Raw genomic sequence first — 17,143 nt, forward strand, 5'->3', positions numbered from 1 at the left:
CCTTGTAACGTAATTAAGACTTGAATTCCGTAAAATTAATACTTGTATTTCGTAATGAGGACTTGTACTGCGTAATTACGACTTAAATCTTATAATTACACTTTTTGCCACGTATTACGGTTTGTATCTCATAATTAAGACTTGTGTCTTGTAATGACAACTTGTATCCAGTAAATACGTTTTGAATCTTGTAATTACGGTTTGAATACCGTAATTAAGACTTGCATCTCGTAATGACGACCTGTATTGTATGCAATTACGGGTTGTATTACGTAATTAGGGCTTGTATCACATAATTACGTCTTATATTATACAATGACGCCTTTTATCACGTAATTACGCCTTACAACGTAATTAAGAGTTGTATTTCGTAATTACGACTTAAATCTTGTAATTACGCGTTGTATTGAGTAATTTAATTTCGTATTTCTACTGGTAATTACGATATACGTCGTAATTAGTCTTGTAGGCAAAATAAAAATTTGTATGGTCCCTCTACGTCTACGTAGTTTTTTCATGAACGACTTTTAGAAGAATAATCCTTCATTTTAGCGTTTGATACGGAGGAAAGTACACTTAGAAGTATCAAGTATTATATTTAAACATGAGCGGTCAATATAGAATACTTAAGAAAGGAAACGGTGCATTCAAAGAAACGATTCAAGACTAATGTATTGCTTCCGAGCACCTCGCGTAGGTCGACGTGTTCGGACTCCTATCGACTGGGGCCTGCCAGCTTATGACTAATTGATTAGCTTTAGTTTTACAGGGGGAATGTCGTTCAGTTGTAACAGTGTTGTTGTTCTTGCAGGAGGAGGTCGAGTTAGCATGTCAGTGCCTTCGATGGTACATCGATCTGGAGACACCCTGGTAGTGCGCAGCTTGGTGAGCGGCGACGCGCTGTTCGGCTCGTCGACGGGCGTCGACGCCGAGGACCGCGACGACGAGGAGGGCCACTCGGCGCCCGACCACGACGGCAGCAAGCAGCTACCCGACTGCAAGGTGAAGCGGAATTACACGTGCGCCAGCGCCCACTGCGACTTCTTCACGCAGAACCCGCGCGTCTACCTCTACCACCTCCGCGATGTGCACGGCGAGAAGGTGAGGATCTACGAGTGCCCCAGCTGTCTGTACGCGTCGCGCCACTTCCAGAAGCTGCTCCGCCACTCCAAGATGGTGCACGGCTCCAGCGACGGCGTCGAGCCCGCCGGCAAGGCGCGCAAACGGCCGCCTCCCGACGACGAGCCGCCCCAGGTGGCGACGGACGAGTGCGAGCAAGACGAGGCCCCCGAGGAAACCTCCGCCGTGTTCAAGTGTTCCGTGTGCGAGTTCACCGGACGCAGCCAGGCGCAGCTGTCGCGGCACGAGCGCGAGGAGCACATCAAGACGAAGTTCTTCCGGTGCTCCAAGTGCACCTACGTCACCCACATCAAGGCCAGGTACACCAAGCACGTCAAGTACCACTCGATGCCGATGATCAAGTGCGACATGTGCGACTTCCGGACGCCCTACAAGTGGAACCTGGACAGGCACTGCAAGAACCACAACGGACACGGCGCCTTCAGGTGTTCCGCCTGCAACTTCACCGCCGACATCAAGCAGAGTCTGACGGTGCACGAGATGAACCACCACGTGCCGCCCGTGGGACAGGCGGCGGGATTGGGGGTGGGACGACGCCGCAACAAGGTCGGCGCCAGCGACGCCACCGCCGCGGAAGAAGCCGCCCAGCACCAGGTACGTAGATGATTTTCTTTTTCTGCGCCCACGCGTGACGGATTGGAAGCGCGGATTTAGGTTAGCTGTGTTTGAACTTGCACGTCGCGGTAAGTGGGTCGCGATAGCGCTGGATTCCGGAGGGCGACGTTGCCGTATCTAATACCTTAACGGCGGGAGTTAGTCCGGAGGTTGTGAAATTTTTTACGATGTTATAAACGCAATATAACATAACATTAGTTTGCTTATCGGTGATTCTTACACACGTATTTAGTTTAGTAAAATTCTAGAAAACATTTTTTTCAACGTGCAAAACTCCTAAAATTAAACAAATGAAGACCAAAGTATTTCGCTTTTTACTCTTTAAAAAAACGATATCTCATATTTCATTTCAGTTGTTTTTAAAACCAGAATTTTAAAATTTAATACTCTTTAAAGCAAAAAATCTCTTACTGTTGTATAATAAAAAATAATGTAATCAAATTATCTTCTCATCTAAATTACTAATTCTGAAAAATTTTGAATTTGAAAAATTTGTTTCAGCGTTATAAGAACGTCTAAACTTGAATAAAATGTAATGAAATGTAAAAATAATTTACAGGAACATTACTAAATTTGAGCTTGTACAGGGTGGGCCATTAGTGTGAGAAAATACAATAACTCCCTTGTTACTCATAATACAGAAAAAAAGTTTATATAAAAGTTATACAGAATCAAGAAACCTAAACTACGAAATTAATTTGGTACATACAGGGTGATGAGTAAAAACGGGACACGCCAAATATTACATTTATGTTAAATGGAACACTGTATGTTTTTACACATATGGATTTCCGAGAAAATTCTATATATGAAGGGTACAGGGGAAAAAAGATGAATGTCGCAAAATACAAGTCTCGAGTAAAATGAAATTTAAGTTTCAAAGACTGATATTTTAAAACACATCATACACCTTTTAGTTATTTTTTTAAATAAAATTATATGTGTCTACGAATATATAATATGTAATATCGTGGGCTATCAAAAAAATGTGAGAAAAAAGATGAATGTCACATCACTCGGGGAGAAAGAATCAGAAAACAATTCGAATAACAATGTGAATTTTAATAGGTAACTTTTTATTATAAGTAAAAAGCAAACCTACTTGAATAAAAATACAACGTAAAATAAAAGAAGTGTCTTTTACATGATGCTTCAACACAAGTTTAAGTTGCTGTCTTGTTGTATGGTGAATTCTGATGGCCTTTTGATTGAAAAGTCCCATATTGCGATCACATTCTAAATAACTGTCACCATTTGTATAGGCGTTCGATTGACAAACTAAATCTAACAGGAGCAACATCAGAACACGTGCTAGTTACAAGTTGGACATTCATCTGTTTTTCACACACTGGCGGGACATTCATCTTTCTTTCAAATTCTAAGTACGCTGTATATTTCAACCCTCATTTCTTTTTGCCAGTATGATTGTTTTCATGAAAGCAGTGGCATCGTTATATGTATTTATTTACAAATGGCAAATATTGGACGTTCATCTTTTTTTCTCGTACCCTTCATATGGCAATATACACAGTTTAACATTTTAGTGCGGGGTTGCCAAGTTATGTAGAAAATTCTTGAAATTTTGGAAAAGACATGACCTCGAAGAAGTTGTATTAACTTTCAGCTACTAACATTTGGAACAAAATAATTAGACAGAGTCAAATGTTAGACAAAGGTTCCTATGATAGCTAATACCGATATTTTATACAGCGAATTTTTTATAATACGATCATTTTTAGAAAGTTTAAACTTGATTTTCCAAAATTTTTCAAATGGAACACTGTATTTTATTGTTCTATTTTATTCACATATCAGTCCACTTCAAATTTTATTAAGCATGTTCTATATCTAAAATTGTTAGTTTTTAAGATATACTTAGCAACATTTCTGAAAAAACTTAATTTTGATTATTTTATAGAATACCACAAATAAATATTATCTAATAAAATTAACTCAAAATGGAATGATAAATTATGAATTGACAAGTTGACACAATGTGACAGTGTTTTCCAAAGCCATTTCGTGCGACCGAAAATAATAAAAATTAGGTTTTCCAGAAATGTTACTATATCTTAAAAACTAACAACTTTAGGTGTAGAACATACTTAATTAAAGTTGAAGTGGACCGATATGTGAATAAAATAGAACAATAAAATACAGTGTTCCATTTGAAAAATTATAGAAAATCACGTTTGAACATTCTTAAAATGATCGTATAATAAAAAAAATGCCCTGTATAAAATATCGATATTAGCTAACATAGGAGTCCTTGCCTATAACTCTGTCAAATATTTTTGCTCCAAGTGTTAGTAGTTGAAAGTTAATACAACTTTTTCGAGGTCATGTATTTTCCAAAATTTTCTACATAACTTGGCAACCCCGCATAAAAATGTTAAACTGTCCATATTGCCATATATAGAATTTTCTCAGAAATCCATATGATTAAAAATATACAGAGTTTTCCATTTAAAAAATGTAATAATTGCGTGTCCCGTTTTTACTCATCGTCCTGTATGTTTCAAACTAATTTTGTCCTTTAGGTTGTATATCAATTTTTTTCTGTATTACGAATAACAAAAAGTTATTTTACTTTCTCACAATAATAGCCCACCCTGTATTTTGTTAATATTTAGTTTTCGAGTGTTATAAGAACTTGTTATTTTTAATATCGCTACTTAATTCTTTCGGTCACCCTATATATGTATTTTATATATGTCGTGTATGATTAGGACACCCATAGCAATGTGAAAGTTCCTGCGAGATGTTGGAACTAAAATTTCAATTTTTTTTTTAATTTTTCATTAAGCCTAAAGATGAGCAAAGAAGAATTTACATACATTGCAGTTTATAGCCTTTATAAGACCATCTGATGACTATGATTTTTTTTACTCATAAAATTAAACAACTCGTCGATGGTTTCAAATAAAAAACGTACCTAAGAGACATTTTTGTAGTCTTAATTTTAAGGTTCTAATCGTAAATAAGCGAAATAATTATTCTCTTTCATGGGTGTCCGACAATGTATAAAAAATTAAATGTCTTATGTAAATTTTCACTCGTTCGTTTGTAAAGGTTTTGAACGTATTAAAAAAAGGTTTTCAGGAATTTTAACCCGAACAATCTTCTACCTCGGAAACGAAACATCTCCTGACTTCGTCACCAAGTGAACCTTAAGCGATTCGAAACTTTCTATATTAAAAAAATATATATGTTTATTATTATCTGAAACATAACAGTGGTATAAGGATTTTTTCCGAAAAGTTAATAATTTTGTTCAATCTGGCAACGCCGCTCGCGAAAAGATTCGAAAAAAAGCCAACGCGACGCCACGCATTAATGTCCCTGCGGGAAATACACGTGTATTATTACGACGAATGTGAATACCAGCCACGTCTTCGGTTACATAAACCGGCAAAAGTACGCGAGCGACCCATTGTTTCCGTAATTGCCATTAATGGACCAGAGAGCGAGCCTTTGGACACGCTGCAGCGGCGACCTTCCGTTTCGTCATTCGCGATAAAAATTAATTAACCAGTAGTAATAGCCTCGTACTATAATCTCCGCGTTCGGGAAATATGCCCGCCGCCCGAACCAAACGATAAATTAAAATAGCACCCGTGGGAAGACGCCGATTAGGCACAGATCCAGAAATACTCTCCGCTACAAAGTAGCTCAGGCTTTGGCGATTCTCTCGTCGGCAACACTTGTTGACAGGTGTTTATTCGGTTGGCCGTTTGTTGCCGGAGCGATAGCGATTGGGTTGGTCTAAGGCCGCGCGCCCACGCACGCGAACGTCGAGGCACTCCGCGAACACGTTTCGCAGCCGTCCTCGCTAAATTGATGAGTAAAAGTGATACATTCGGGAAATTACTTTCAAAAGACTAATTGAAGTTTATTTAATTTTTCAGAAAATTAAAATAAAATGTTGACATTCTGATTCTGTTTCCTAAGTGTCAAAAAGACAGTTTAGAGTTAACTGGAACGAAAAAGACTTTAGAACTAACGAGCGTTCAAATAAAAACGTGGTCGAAGTTGGCTCTGACACATTGGACGTAGGGAGTAGCTTATAGCGACCAACTTAACCTCATTTCTCAACGAGCTGTATAGCAGCTGTCAGTTTCAATAACGTTAATGACTATATAACTTTATTTTAAAGAATAATCGTGATAACAATAACAAACAATTAAAGGAGCTGCGGAAAGTGTCCCCCTCCTTGTTATAACAATAAATTAAAGCAGCTGCTGAAAGTGTCCCCCTCCTTGTTCCAAGCACTTTTCACACCTGTTCCTCAAAGAATTAAAGACATTTTCTAAGATGCTCGGGGTATTGTTAATTTCACGAATCTTGTCTATAAGTCGAGCCTGCAGATGGTTTAAATCAGGAATAGGCAGTTCAAAAATAGTGTTTTTAAGGTAAGGCCACAAAAAGAAATCACACGGCGTAATATCACATGACCTCGGTGGAAATTCATGTTCAGCATTGAGACTTATTAGTCGATTTTGGAAAACTTCCCTCAACATATTCATCGTCTCGCCTGCCGTATGTGCCCTTGCGCCATCTTGTTGAAAGTAAAAGTTTGTAATTTCGTTTTCTTCCAGCTGGTTAACAAAAGGAGCGATAATTTCTTCTCTATACCTTTGCGCAGTAAGAGTACCATTAAAAAAAATAGGTCCATAAATCCTCCTTCGATTGAGAGCACACCAAACTCCAATTTTTTGAGCGTGTAGAGGGCCCTCGACAAAAAAGTTATCTGGTTTTTCAGAAGACCACATTCTCATATTCTGTGAGTTTACGTAACCACTTAAATGAAACCAGGCTTCATCAGAAAAAAAGGTGATATTATGAAGTTCACCGTAGTTGTTTAAAAACCATTCACAAAATACAGCCCGTCGCGGAAAATCAACTTCATGAAGTTCTTGCTGACAAGTTAAACGATAGGAGAACAAACGCAAATCTTTTTTTAACACTGTGTGGCAGGTACCGACTGATACTCCCACCATTTGTGATAAAACACGTACAGAAGTTCTTGGCGCATTTTCCATTATTTGTTGGACATTTTCTTTTAATTCTTCAGTCCGCTTTTTAGGTCGGCCGCTTCCTTCTTTTCTTGTTACACTGCCCGTTTCACGAAAAACATTAACACAACGCTGAACTGCACTTTGAAAAATTTTGTACTCAACAACGCCGGGAAATTGATTTTGAAATTCTATGAAACATTCCTCAATAGAATACTTCCATATTCCATCAATCTTGCGTCCATTTCTAAAGTAGGACTCTATGATAAACACTTTTTGTTCTTGAGAAAACACCATTTTAAACGCTTTTTAAAACGAAAATATTCAAATTGATAGCGGCGATATAGCGCTTTGACAGATGACGTTTAAGTTCATTTGCTATACGCTACGCCCTACGTCCAAATTTTCAGAACCAACTTGACCACGTTTTTATTTGAACGCTCGTTACATACACCGTGTCCACCTAGTGCGCGTAAGTCCAATATCTAGGTTAATAAAAGATACAACTTTTTTTTTCTACAGAGTTGCCTACTTTCCCGAGCTGCACAAAATGAAAATATATTTGCATATACAGGGTGTTCAGTTTTTCCTGGTCAGGTATCAACTTAATCTTTTTAAATTTTTGATAATTTTCGACTTTTTAATTTTTTTTTTCTTATGTTTCGTCACTTCTAGTAGTTGACATAATTGTGATTGTATGACAGCTAGAATTTTTTTTTTTTCAGGAACTGTAGAGTGAAGATGGCTCTTTCAAAAAACGTATCAAAAGTTGACCTGCGATATACAGGGGGCAAAAAAAATCGTGCCAAACCTGATAAGTTAAAATTTGAAAAATCTCGACTTTTTCAAATAGAACACCCTCTGTTATTCATTAGATCCCTTTCTGTAGACCCTACAATTTTTTAATAGCTTTCCCTATACCTAAGTTGCGTAGTTTTTGCAAAAAAACCATTTTTATGTAAAATACAGGATTTGCGCCCGTTCTTTTGTCGGGAAAAATATTGTAAAGGTATTTATTTTAAGTTAGCTTGCGACTATGAGTATTGTTTTTTCAAAATTCTATTCATCCAAATTTTTTAATCTCTAATTTCACTAATAACTTTCCTAACTATGGTAACAGTGCTTGATTTTCAATATGATACGGATGAAACTTCTTTCTTCAATATTTTATTTGTCAAGCTTTTGAAAACTCCAAGGTTACTACTAATTTCCTGGCACTAATTTTTGGATTTTCAACAGCAGACGCCACAACTTTAAACTAAATATTATCGTTGTTAGTTTCATGTCTCCTGGTAGTTTCCTCATAATTCGCATTTGCTGTTCATTCAAACCTTTCCTTCACATTTTCAAAACAGTGGAAATCTGTAAATTTGGATTATTTGCTTTGTAAATATGTGCTGCTAACAAACATTTCCCATATTTTGCTAATTCTTAATCACTTGTAGCGATTTTATGGTTTTTTGATTTTATTTACAAATAAATGGTAACTTTCCATGAATACTTATTTATTAAACTCAAATATCTAAATTTTTCAGTTATCAATTTTTATTTTAAATAGTGTAGCTAGACAACTCATAAATTTAATAAAAATAAATACCCTTACAATATTTTTCCCGACAAAGGAACGGGCGCAAATCCGGTATTTTACATAAAAATGTTTTTTTTTGCAAAAACTACGCAACTTAGGTATAGGGAAAGCTATTAAAAAATTGTATGGTCTACAGAAAAGCATCTAATGAAATCATAAAACACAGGTGGTTCTATTTAAAAAAGTAGAGATTTTTAAAATTTTAAATTATCAGGTTTGTCACGATTTTTTTTGCCCCCTGTATATCGTAGGTCAACTTTTGATACGTTTTTTGAAAGAGCCATCTTCACTCTACAGTTCCCGAAAAAAAAATAATTTCTAGCTGTTATACAATCATAATTATGTCAACTACTAGAAGTGACGAAACAAGAAAAGAAAATGAAAAGTCGATTATCTCGAAAACTCTCAATATTTTAATAGGGATCATAACATAAAGTCCCGTTAATATATTTTCATCTTGTGCAACTCGGGAAAGTAGACAACTCTGTAGAAAAAAAAATAAAGTTATATCTTTTATTAACCTAGATTCTTGGACTTAAGCGCACTAGGTGAACGGTGTATATCTAATGAAAAGTGAACAGTTTTTAGTAAATTTAGAACGTAAAGCAGATTATTTTCGACATAATGTAATATGAAATGATACATGACCTCTGAGTATGTGTCTTGCAGTCAGCAATTTTAATGATAACCACATTACCTTTGTCTTCTACGAGTATATGCTGTATCTACTGCCATTTTGAACTTCTCTTTTTCAAACTCGGTGAATATCCAGTATTAAAAAAAAACTTGAAATAAAAAATTGGGAATCTTTTTATATTATGTAAATTTTTTTTAACAACTATTTTTTTAACATGGAATATGAATATATCTATTGAGTACAATGTTACAGCTTTCACTTCACGTGTGTTTTTTCAATTTCCTTTTCAGTACACCATATTTTAACACTATTTCTTAATATTCTTAGAATTTCTCGGCATGGCAAGTACAGACCAAAACCAGATGATTTTTGACACTTTTGTTAACTTTGTTTGGTTTCTACAATTATTTCCGTACGATGTACTAAAAAATCTGGACTATACATATTTTTGCTATAGATATCAAATGATTTTATCCTAACGCTAAAATTCTTACTCCATATCACGTCAGTTTTAACAATATTTCTCTCCATTCTTGAATACAAAGTAAATACTCGTATAGTTTTTCCGAAGTCAATTGAAGAACCAATAATTTCAAGGTATGTACCAGGCTCGGTCGCTAAGCAGCAACTCGGCATCGAAATATTTGAAAAACTTGTTACCTATAACAGGTCTGGTCGAATTAAACGTGGAGATTATAGAAATGTATACGCTCAGTTGAAGAATGCGAGCGCGGCCGAAGGAAAACGAGCACAGTTGTATTGAGCTTCTGGGCAATAAATCACAGCAGGTGACAAGTGGTTAATAAATTGCCCAGCAGTGCAATGCAGCAGTGCGGAATTTGGTGTGAATCAGGCAATTTTAATTTATTATAGGCACCTTCTATCAATCATTTATATTACAATTGCGAAATAGGATATTTTGTTTACTAATATTATCACAACATGGCATTTTGGAGACCTTTTGAAACGGAACAAAACGAAATTTACCACCAATATAATAAAATTGTTTGAGGACATAAATAATTAAAATATATTGTTGGTCAAATAAACATAATAGAAATTTTCTGCACATTATATACAAATTATTATAATTTTTACCTTCAGCAGAAAATTTTTTTAGGGACGCCTATGAAACTCATTAAATTTTATTACCAGACGTTTTTTTGCATGTTCAACTGACTATACATTCAATTTGTTTCTATTTTAAGCTGTATAAAATATCTATTCTTGGTTTGGAACTACAATTTACCCAAAAAAGCTGAAGTGTTAAAAATAACAATTACTTATTTAAATAAATTCACCAAGACCTCTGACGTCACACCAACTGACGATGCTCTGTTATTTTTTAATTCAAATATGTTAAGTATTTCAAGGACAAGCATGTGCTATGCTATACAAAACATTACAATACATAATTTGACTGATAATAGTTAAGGTATTCCAAGCTTTGCCGTGCTTTGTTCCGTGTATTTGACATTAATTTCTGTAAAACTTCTTAATGGAATCCAATCCTGAATTGAGTCAACCTTTTGTGCGTAGGTCTTGGTCAACAGTAATTTTTCACTAATTTGTTAACTGTAAAATAAAGGTCGAACGCGGAAAAATCAGTTTTCGAAAATTATTATTGCGAAAAGCGATGGATGTTGATGAAATTTATGGAAAAGACGGTCAATCCAATGACCAGCATGTGTGCCAAACGCAGATGACATTGACCGTGAAATTGTTACTCCAGATATTTGTTGCCCTTTAAAATTAACAAAGTAGGGCGTGCAAAATAGCGTTATAAACAAATTGTCCAATTGTCAGGCAAAGGCCGCTCAGGAATCCGCTCTTTTTACATTAAATAGAGCTTAATAATAATAATAATGCACAATTTTCGAAAACTGATATTTCCGCGGTCGACCTTTATTTTTCAGTTAACAAATTGGTGAAATATGACCTTAGATACCTCAAATTATAGATAATTTAATTGCCTACAACATAAAATGACTAATTTTCCTATACAGGGTGTTAGTAAATAAGTGCGACAAATTTCAGGGGGTGATTCTACATGAGAAAATAATGGCAGTTTGCTTATAAACGTATGTCCGAAAATGATTCGTTTTCCGAGATACGGGGTGTCAAAGTTTTTCTTAAAAACTGACGATTTAATTTATTGCTCTGAAACCGGTCGAGATGTGCAAATGAAATTTGGTGGGTTTTAAGAGGTAGTTATTGCGCATTTTTTGACACGCAATTAAGAATTTTATGTTCATCATTGGCGCGCGTACGGGTAATAATCTCAATTTTTTTAAAGAAAAAAATGGTACGCCACTGAGATATTACAAATTAAAAATCATTTTTGAATTCCTCGTTCAATTTGTGACAAAAAATCTCTCTTGCCTTTTCTTCGTATGGGGCGCCGTTTTGATGCAAAAAAATAAAACATCTTAACGCGTATTTTTTATTTCTTTAATACATTACCTAGTAGGCTACTGTCAACATTTGTCTGTTAAATACGAATATTTTTAAGAAATGTCAAATTAGCGTTTCGTCATTATTAATTTATTAAGCTTTTAGTTTGCTATAACATTAGTGTTAATAAGTAATTAATTTTTCTTTTATCGAAAAGAATGGAAAATTTTACAAATGCGGAATTGTCAGACATGCATTTTGTCTATGGTCGAAGTAATGGAAATGGTCGGCAAGCTCGACGATTGTATGCTGAGTTGTATCCAGGACGTAGGGTACCTCATCACACAATATTTGCTCGTCTTCATCAACGTTTGCGCGAAAATGGTTCATTTAAGAAACAAACGGTTGACTGTGGGCGCCCTCGAGAAGTACGAACTGTGCAACTAGAAGAAGCAGTTCTCGAGTTAATTGCGGAGTCACCTGAAACAAGTACTCGAAAAATTGCCAACATATTGAATGTAAGCAACTTCACTGTATTTAAAATTCTTAAAGAACAGCAATTGTATCCGTTTCATATTGAACGTGTGCAAGCTCTACTACCTAGAGACTTTTTTCCGCGCCTATTTTTTTGCCAATGGATTAATCATCAAATCGCTCAAATTCCTAATTTTTTAAATGCCGTTTTGTTTACTGACGAGGCTACTTTTGGACGACAGTGTATACGAAATTTCCATAACAATCACTTATGGGCTGAGGAAAACCCCCATGGAATCTTTGAAGCTCATTTTCAGCATCAGTTTTCCGTAAATGTATGGCTTGGGGTAATTGATGATCATTTAATCGGTCCATATTTCCTCCCACAACGACTAACAGGCGAATCTTATCTTAATTTCCTACAGGAAGAGTTACCTGTTCTTCTTGAAGAAATTCCTCTACAGCTGAGACAACACCTATGGTACATGCATGATGGTGCACCAGCCCATTTTAGCATTAATGTACGTAATCACTTAGACACAGTATATCCAAATCGTTGGATAGGTAGGGGAGGTACGGAACATTGGCCTGCTCGATCGCCGGATTTAAATCCTCTTGATTTTTGCATTTGGGGTTTTCTTAAGTCATTAGTTTATTCCACTCCCGTTGAAAATGTTGATGACCTGAGGAATCGAATTATAGTCGGCTGTGAGACAATAAGAAATATACCAGGAATATTTGCGCGAATACGACAATCAATGAGGCGAAGAGTTGAATCTTGTGTCACGTCTGAGGGAGGTCATTTTGAACATTTGTTGTAGCTTTGCGCCTTTTCAAAATTTTATTAGTGTTATTTTCTGTTATTGTTCTGGTTTAATGTTATTGTATTAGATAGTTCTTGATAATGTATTAAAGAAATAAAAAATACGCGTTAAGATGTTTTATTTTTTTGCATCAAAACGGCGCCCCATACGAAGAAAAGGCAAGAGAGATTTTTTGTCACAAATTGAACGAGGAATTCAAAAATGATTTTTAATTTGTAATATCTCAGTGGCGTACCATTTTTTTCTTTAAAAAAATTGAGTTTATTACCCGTACGCGCGCCAATGATGAACATAAAATTCTTAATTGCGTGTCAAAAAATGCGCAATAACTACCTCTTAAACCCCACCAAATTTAATTTGCACATCTCGACCGGTTTCAGAGCAATAAAATAAATCGTCAGTTTTTAAGAAAAACTTTGACGCCCCGTATCTCGGAAAACGAATCATTTGCGGACATACGTTTATAAGCAAACTGCCATTATTTTCTCATGTAGAATCACCCCCTGAAATTTGTCGCACTTATTTACTAACACCCTGTAGATCGTTTCACGTTTAAACTGTAATTCGACTGGAGTACACAGACATCGCAGGAAACAATTATTGCTCTATGTCCCAACTGATATCGAATTGCATTTAAGAACACTACCCTTGACCTTGAATTATGGCCTGTTCATTCCAAACACGCTGTAATATAAATGTTGTAAACGGACTTTAATTTAAAGAAAAGCATGCAACGAAGTGACATTAAATGAATTTCTAGGAAAATGGACGTATCCACTTTTTTGCCGTCTTTTAAACGCTTACAGGTGCAACTACAACGCATTCTAGATTCTTATTTCCGTCTTTGAGGAATTTATAAACAAACGACTATCGGAGAACCGATTCCTCGCTCCGGTGGGCCCTAACCGCGGAAAACGCTGGAAAATCTCGCGAACGTTTACCGATGCAATAATGGATACGCGGTTTACGTAACGTGAGGATACGCCGGATTCCAAGTAAGGCGTTACTCACTCATACTCAGTCGTCGATTGATACCGCACGACGCCGCGACGGACGCGTTCGCGGCCGCCTAGATATCGAAGCGCTGTTACGTTGCATAATGTTTACTTCCTTGTATATTTAATTTCGTTGGAGTTATCTCAAAATAAATAACCGGCTAAAAATAAAGCGCTGCCTCGCGAATCGCAACGCACGTGCGGACGGGCTCTCCACGGTATTTTTTTTTAAGCTTTCGCAAGCCGAATCGCGTCCTCTTCGCCGACCGGGTATGTGCCTCAGTGAGACGTAAGTAGAATTGTATTTATATTGCGATAAAAGCCAGCATTTCAAGCGGTTTATCTCCATATCGCAGAACAGTAGATTTATTTTTAGACGACGTGTAGAGAGAAATTACAATCGACCTTGGACCTGAATCAATCGCGTACGAAAAGGGATCGGTAATTTTTTTTTCAACGGCGGAGTGGCGTACTGACTCATCCTGCGTTCTATCCCAAATTCGTGGAATGGTTGCTCACTTAAAGGAATCGCTAATGTGTAATATTTCGTAAAATAGCGCTTCTATGCAAAGAAGTGACAAGTTGTGAAACATTCCGTTTAAAATTGACATGTGTTACGTCTTCTTTTGCTTGACGAGATTAGAATTACGCTTTCCCGGTAAGAACCATAGGCGCCGGAACTTTTAAATTGCTGAGGGTGTCAAATAACGTAATATACCAGGTGGTAACAGCAGTACAAGTCATATATTTTGTTGTACAGAAAAATTACAAATATTATGTAGAATAAGAACAACAAACATACAAATAGAATGAAAAATGACCCGTTTTTCGACATATTTTTCCATGTAACATTGAAAGTAAGCCCTAAATAAAAAAAGTCATTCTTAATTTTTTGTTTATTTGACGATTTTCTATAGTTACAACAACTGCGAATCAAAAAAGTTGAATTTTGCATTAATAATGGGCGAAAAATAGTAGAAATTTATATACATATTTGGAGCATTTTTTAAAAAAGTAAATATTTATAAATATTGATGAAACTTTGTGAACAAATAGTAAAACATAATGTCAATTCGACCATAAAAATTTTGCAGCGGGTTTAAATTAAGGTTTAGAAAGGGCACACAATTTTTTAGAGATACTTGTCATAATAAACGATGATCAATACTAAAAATACCTATTTTTACATCTTAAAATATTTCAACATTTTGCTCTATAAACAATTATTTATTGCAAAAATTATTTATTTTATTGATTTTTGATGACCTATTCGTAATCCTCTCATTTTGCTACATGAAATTAAAAAATGCTACCGTTCCAGAGAAAAGTCATCTCTTATCGCGCATACGCATATTGAAAGCCATGCTGCTGTCAGTCATCCCCACTCCTGTTCTGCCGAGAAATTACAACGATAAAAGATAACATTTCTCGGGAAATTTAAAAAAAATCTAAAAATGGTTATAAAAGTGTATTGATCATTGTTTATTACGACAACAAGTATCTCTAAAAATTTGCGTGCCCTTTCTAAACTTTAATTTAAACCCACGGTATGCGATAAACTTTCTGAAATTTTCTTAATTAACAATCCTGTCAATCGAAAACCACGCTATCGATCGTTGCAAAATTTTAGGGTAGAATATATGTTTTACTATTTATCCACAAAGTTTCATCAATATTTATAAATATTAACTTATTTTAAAAATCGCTTCAAATATACATATGATTTTCTACTATTTTTCGTCCATTGTTAATGCAAAACTCAACTTTTTTTATTCGCAGTTGTTAGCAATGATTTTTTGGGATAGGCAAACGCGGATTCTTATTCTACAAAGTATTTGGGATTTTTCTGTACAACAAAATAGATGACTTCAAATAAAAACGTCTGGAATGTTCTACCGCCTGGACTATAAAAAATGGCACTACATACTTCGAATACGTAACCTCGAAAGTTATTTTTTTAATAACTTTTTTCCATCTAACAGAATTTTGGTAAATTTATTGTTGGTAATAAACTGCATCTACGAGAGAAAATCGTGCTTATTAGTTTTTCAAAAATTAAACAATCCTTGAAAATCGCGAGAAAAAACACGCATTTAATATTTTATTACACCTTTTTCCGTTCAAAGCTTATAAATTTTTACTGCTGTTGTTAAATTCCACAATTTTTATTAAATTAACCAATGTAGTTAAGTGTAGCAGATTTTAATGCTTTCAAAAGTATAGAACATAATTTTATTTTACATTCAAATCCTGCTCTAGTCCACGCTAATTATCCGAAAAAAACGACAAATGGAAGAAATAATTCATATACAAATAAAGTCGTAATTAATTAGCGTGGACTATTCGTCTATATTGCAAAATAGATACATTTTTATGGGTTTTATAGATTGTCTTCAAAACAGTTTTTTTTTTCTTGCAAAGGTTAATATTATCGAGTTAGATCAGGAACACTTTTTCTTGTGCGATTTTCGAATGATCTTAGATGCTGAGTGAAATATTCCATGAAAAAATGTAAGTGGAAACATTATCATAAATTTTCTAGACTTTTTTTCATGATTTTTTTGTGATGCAGTTTTTTTAAAGTAATAATTGTACCAAATTTGGAAAAATTTGACTTATTCCAAAAAGAGTTAAGTATGGCAAAATATTAAGAAAAAATAAATAACTACGAGTATAATAAATAACTGAGGTTATGTAACTCAATCAATATTGAGTTTTCAACAAATTGTCAGAAGAGTATGTATCATTACAAGCTATTATTTAACTTCACATGTATGTTTGTTTGTATGTATAAGAACATATAAGAACATGAACATATTAATTATAGATAGTACGTGTCTGTTTATCATATTTTTGCTGATGACACTTTTATAGAGCAGCCATATTCAACTCTTTTGTGGGTTTGGGATTTACACAATATTATGGGTTTTATAAACTGCGTGTTTTTTTTTTAGTGCATTTCAATAAAAGCTTGTTTTTAAAATATTTTTTTTTACTTTTCATTTATTTTTATATTTTATCAGTAGAAAATCGCTAACGATAAGTTTAGTTCTATCCTAACTTCAACCTAATCTTAAACCCTGGTCTGAACTGAAGCATAACATTTTTATCTTGTTTATAAAGATCTGGTCTAGGAATATTGAAAATATATCGATACCTATATCAAATGAACGATTCTTACGGTATTTTTAGCCTATAATTGGTTGGTAGTGTGTCCGACTCGATTTGATCGAAATTCCACTTGCATGATGTTCTTTTATATTAAGATTTACGAAAATTAAATCATAGTGATCTAGACATAACATATTCTCTCTCTCTCTCCCCCTCTCTCTCTCCCCGTAAACTCCGTCGATAAATATACCTAATAGCTGTTTTACATTGACAATTTATTGATCAATTAATTCATGAAGTCGCTTCATCAAGAAATTGGAAAAGTGTAATGCACCAAATCAGCTGTCAAA

The 17,143-nt window shown here is 34.9% G+C and overlaps 1 protein-coding gene across 4 annotated transcripts in view; it reads left to right on the forward strand.

The window, feature by feature from the left end:
• Positions 1-17,143, forward strand: part of LOC108908375 (zinc finger protein Xfin) — a 149,285-nt gene that overhangs the window by 109,504 nt on the left and 22,638 nt on the right. For all 4 annotated transcript variants that reach the window (XM_018712406.2, XM_018712407.1, XM_018712405.2 and 1 more), the window contains one exon: positions 812-1,734. In XM_018712406.2, the coding sequence (XP_018567922.1) occupies positions 829-1,734 (906 nt within the window). In that variant the 5' untranslated portion in view covers positions 812-828. The remainder of the gene's footprint in view (positions 1-811; positions 1,735-17,143) is intronic.

Source organism: Anoplophora glabripennis, unplaced genomic scaffold (genome assembly GCF_000390285.2).
Source record: "Anoplophora glabripennis isolate ALB-LARVAE unplaced genomic scaffold, Agla_2.0 scaffold347, whole genome shotgun sequence".
Classification (NCBI taxonomy): domain Eukaryota; kingdom Metazoa; phylum Arthropoda; class Insecta; order Coleoptera; family Cerambycidae; genus Anoplophora; species Anoplophora glabripennis.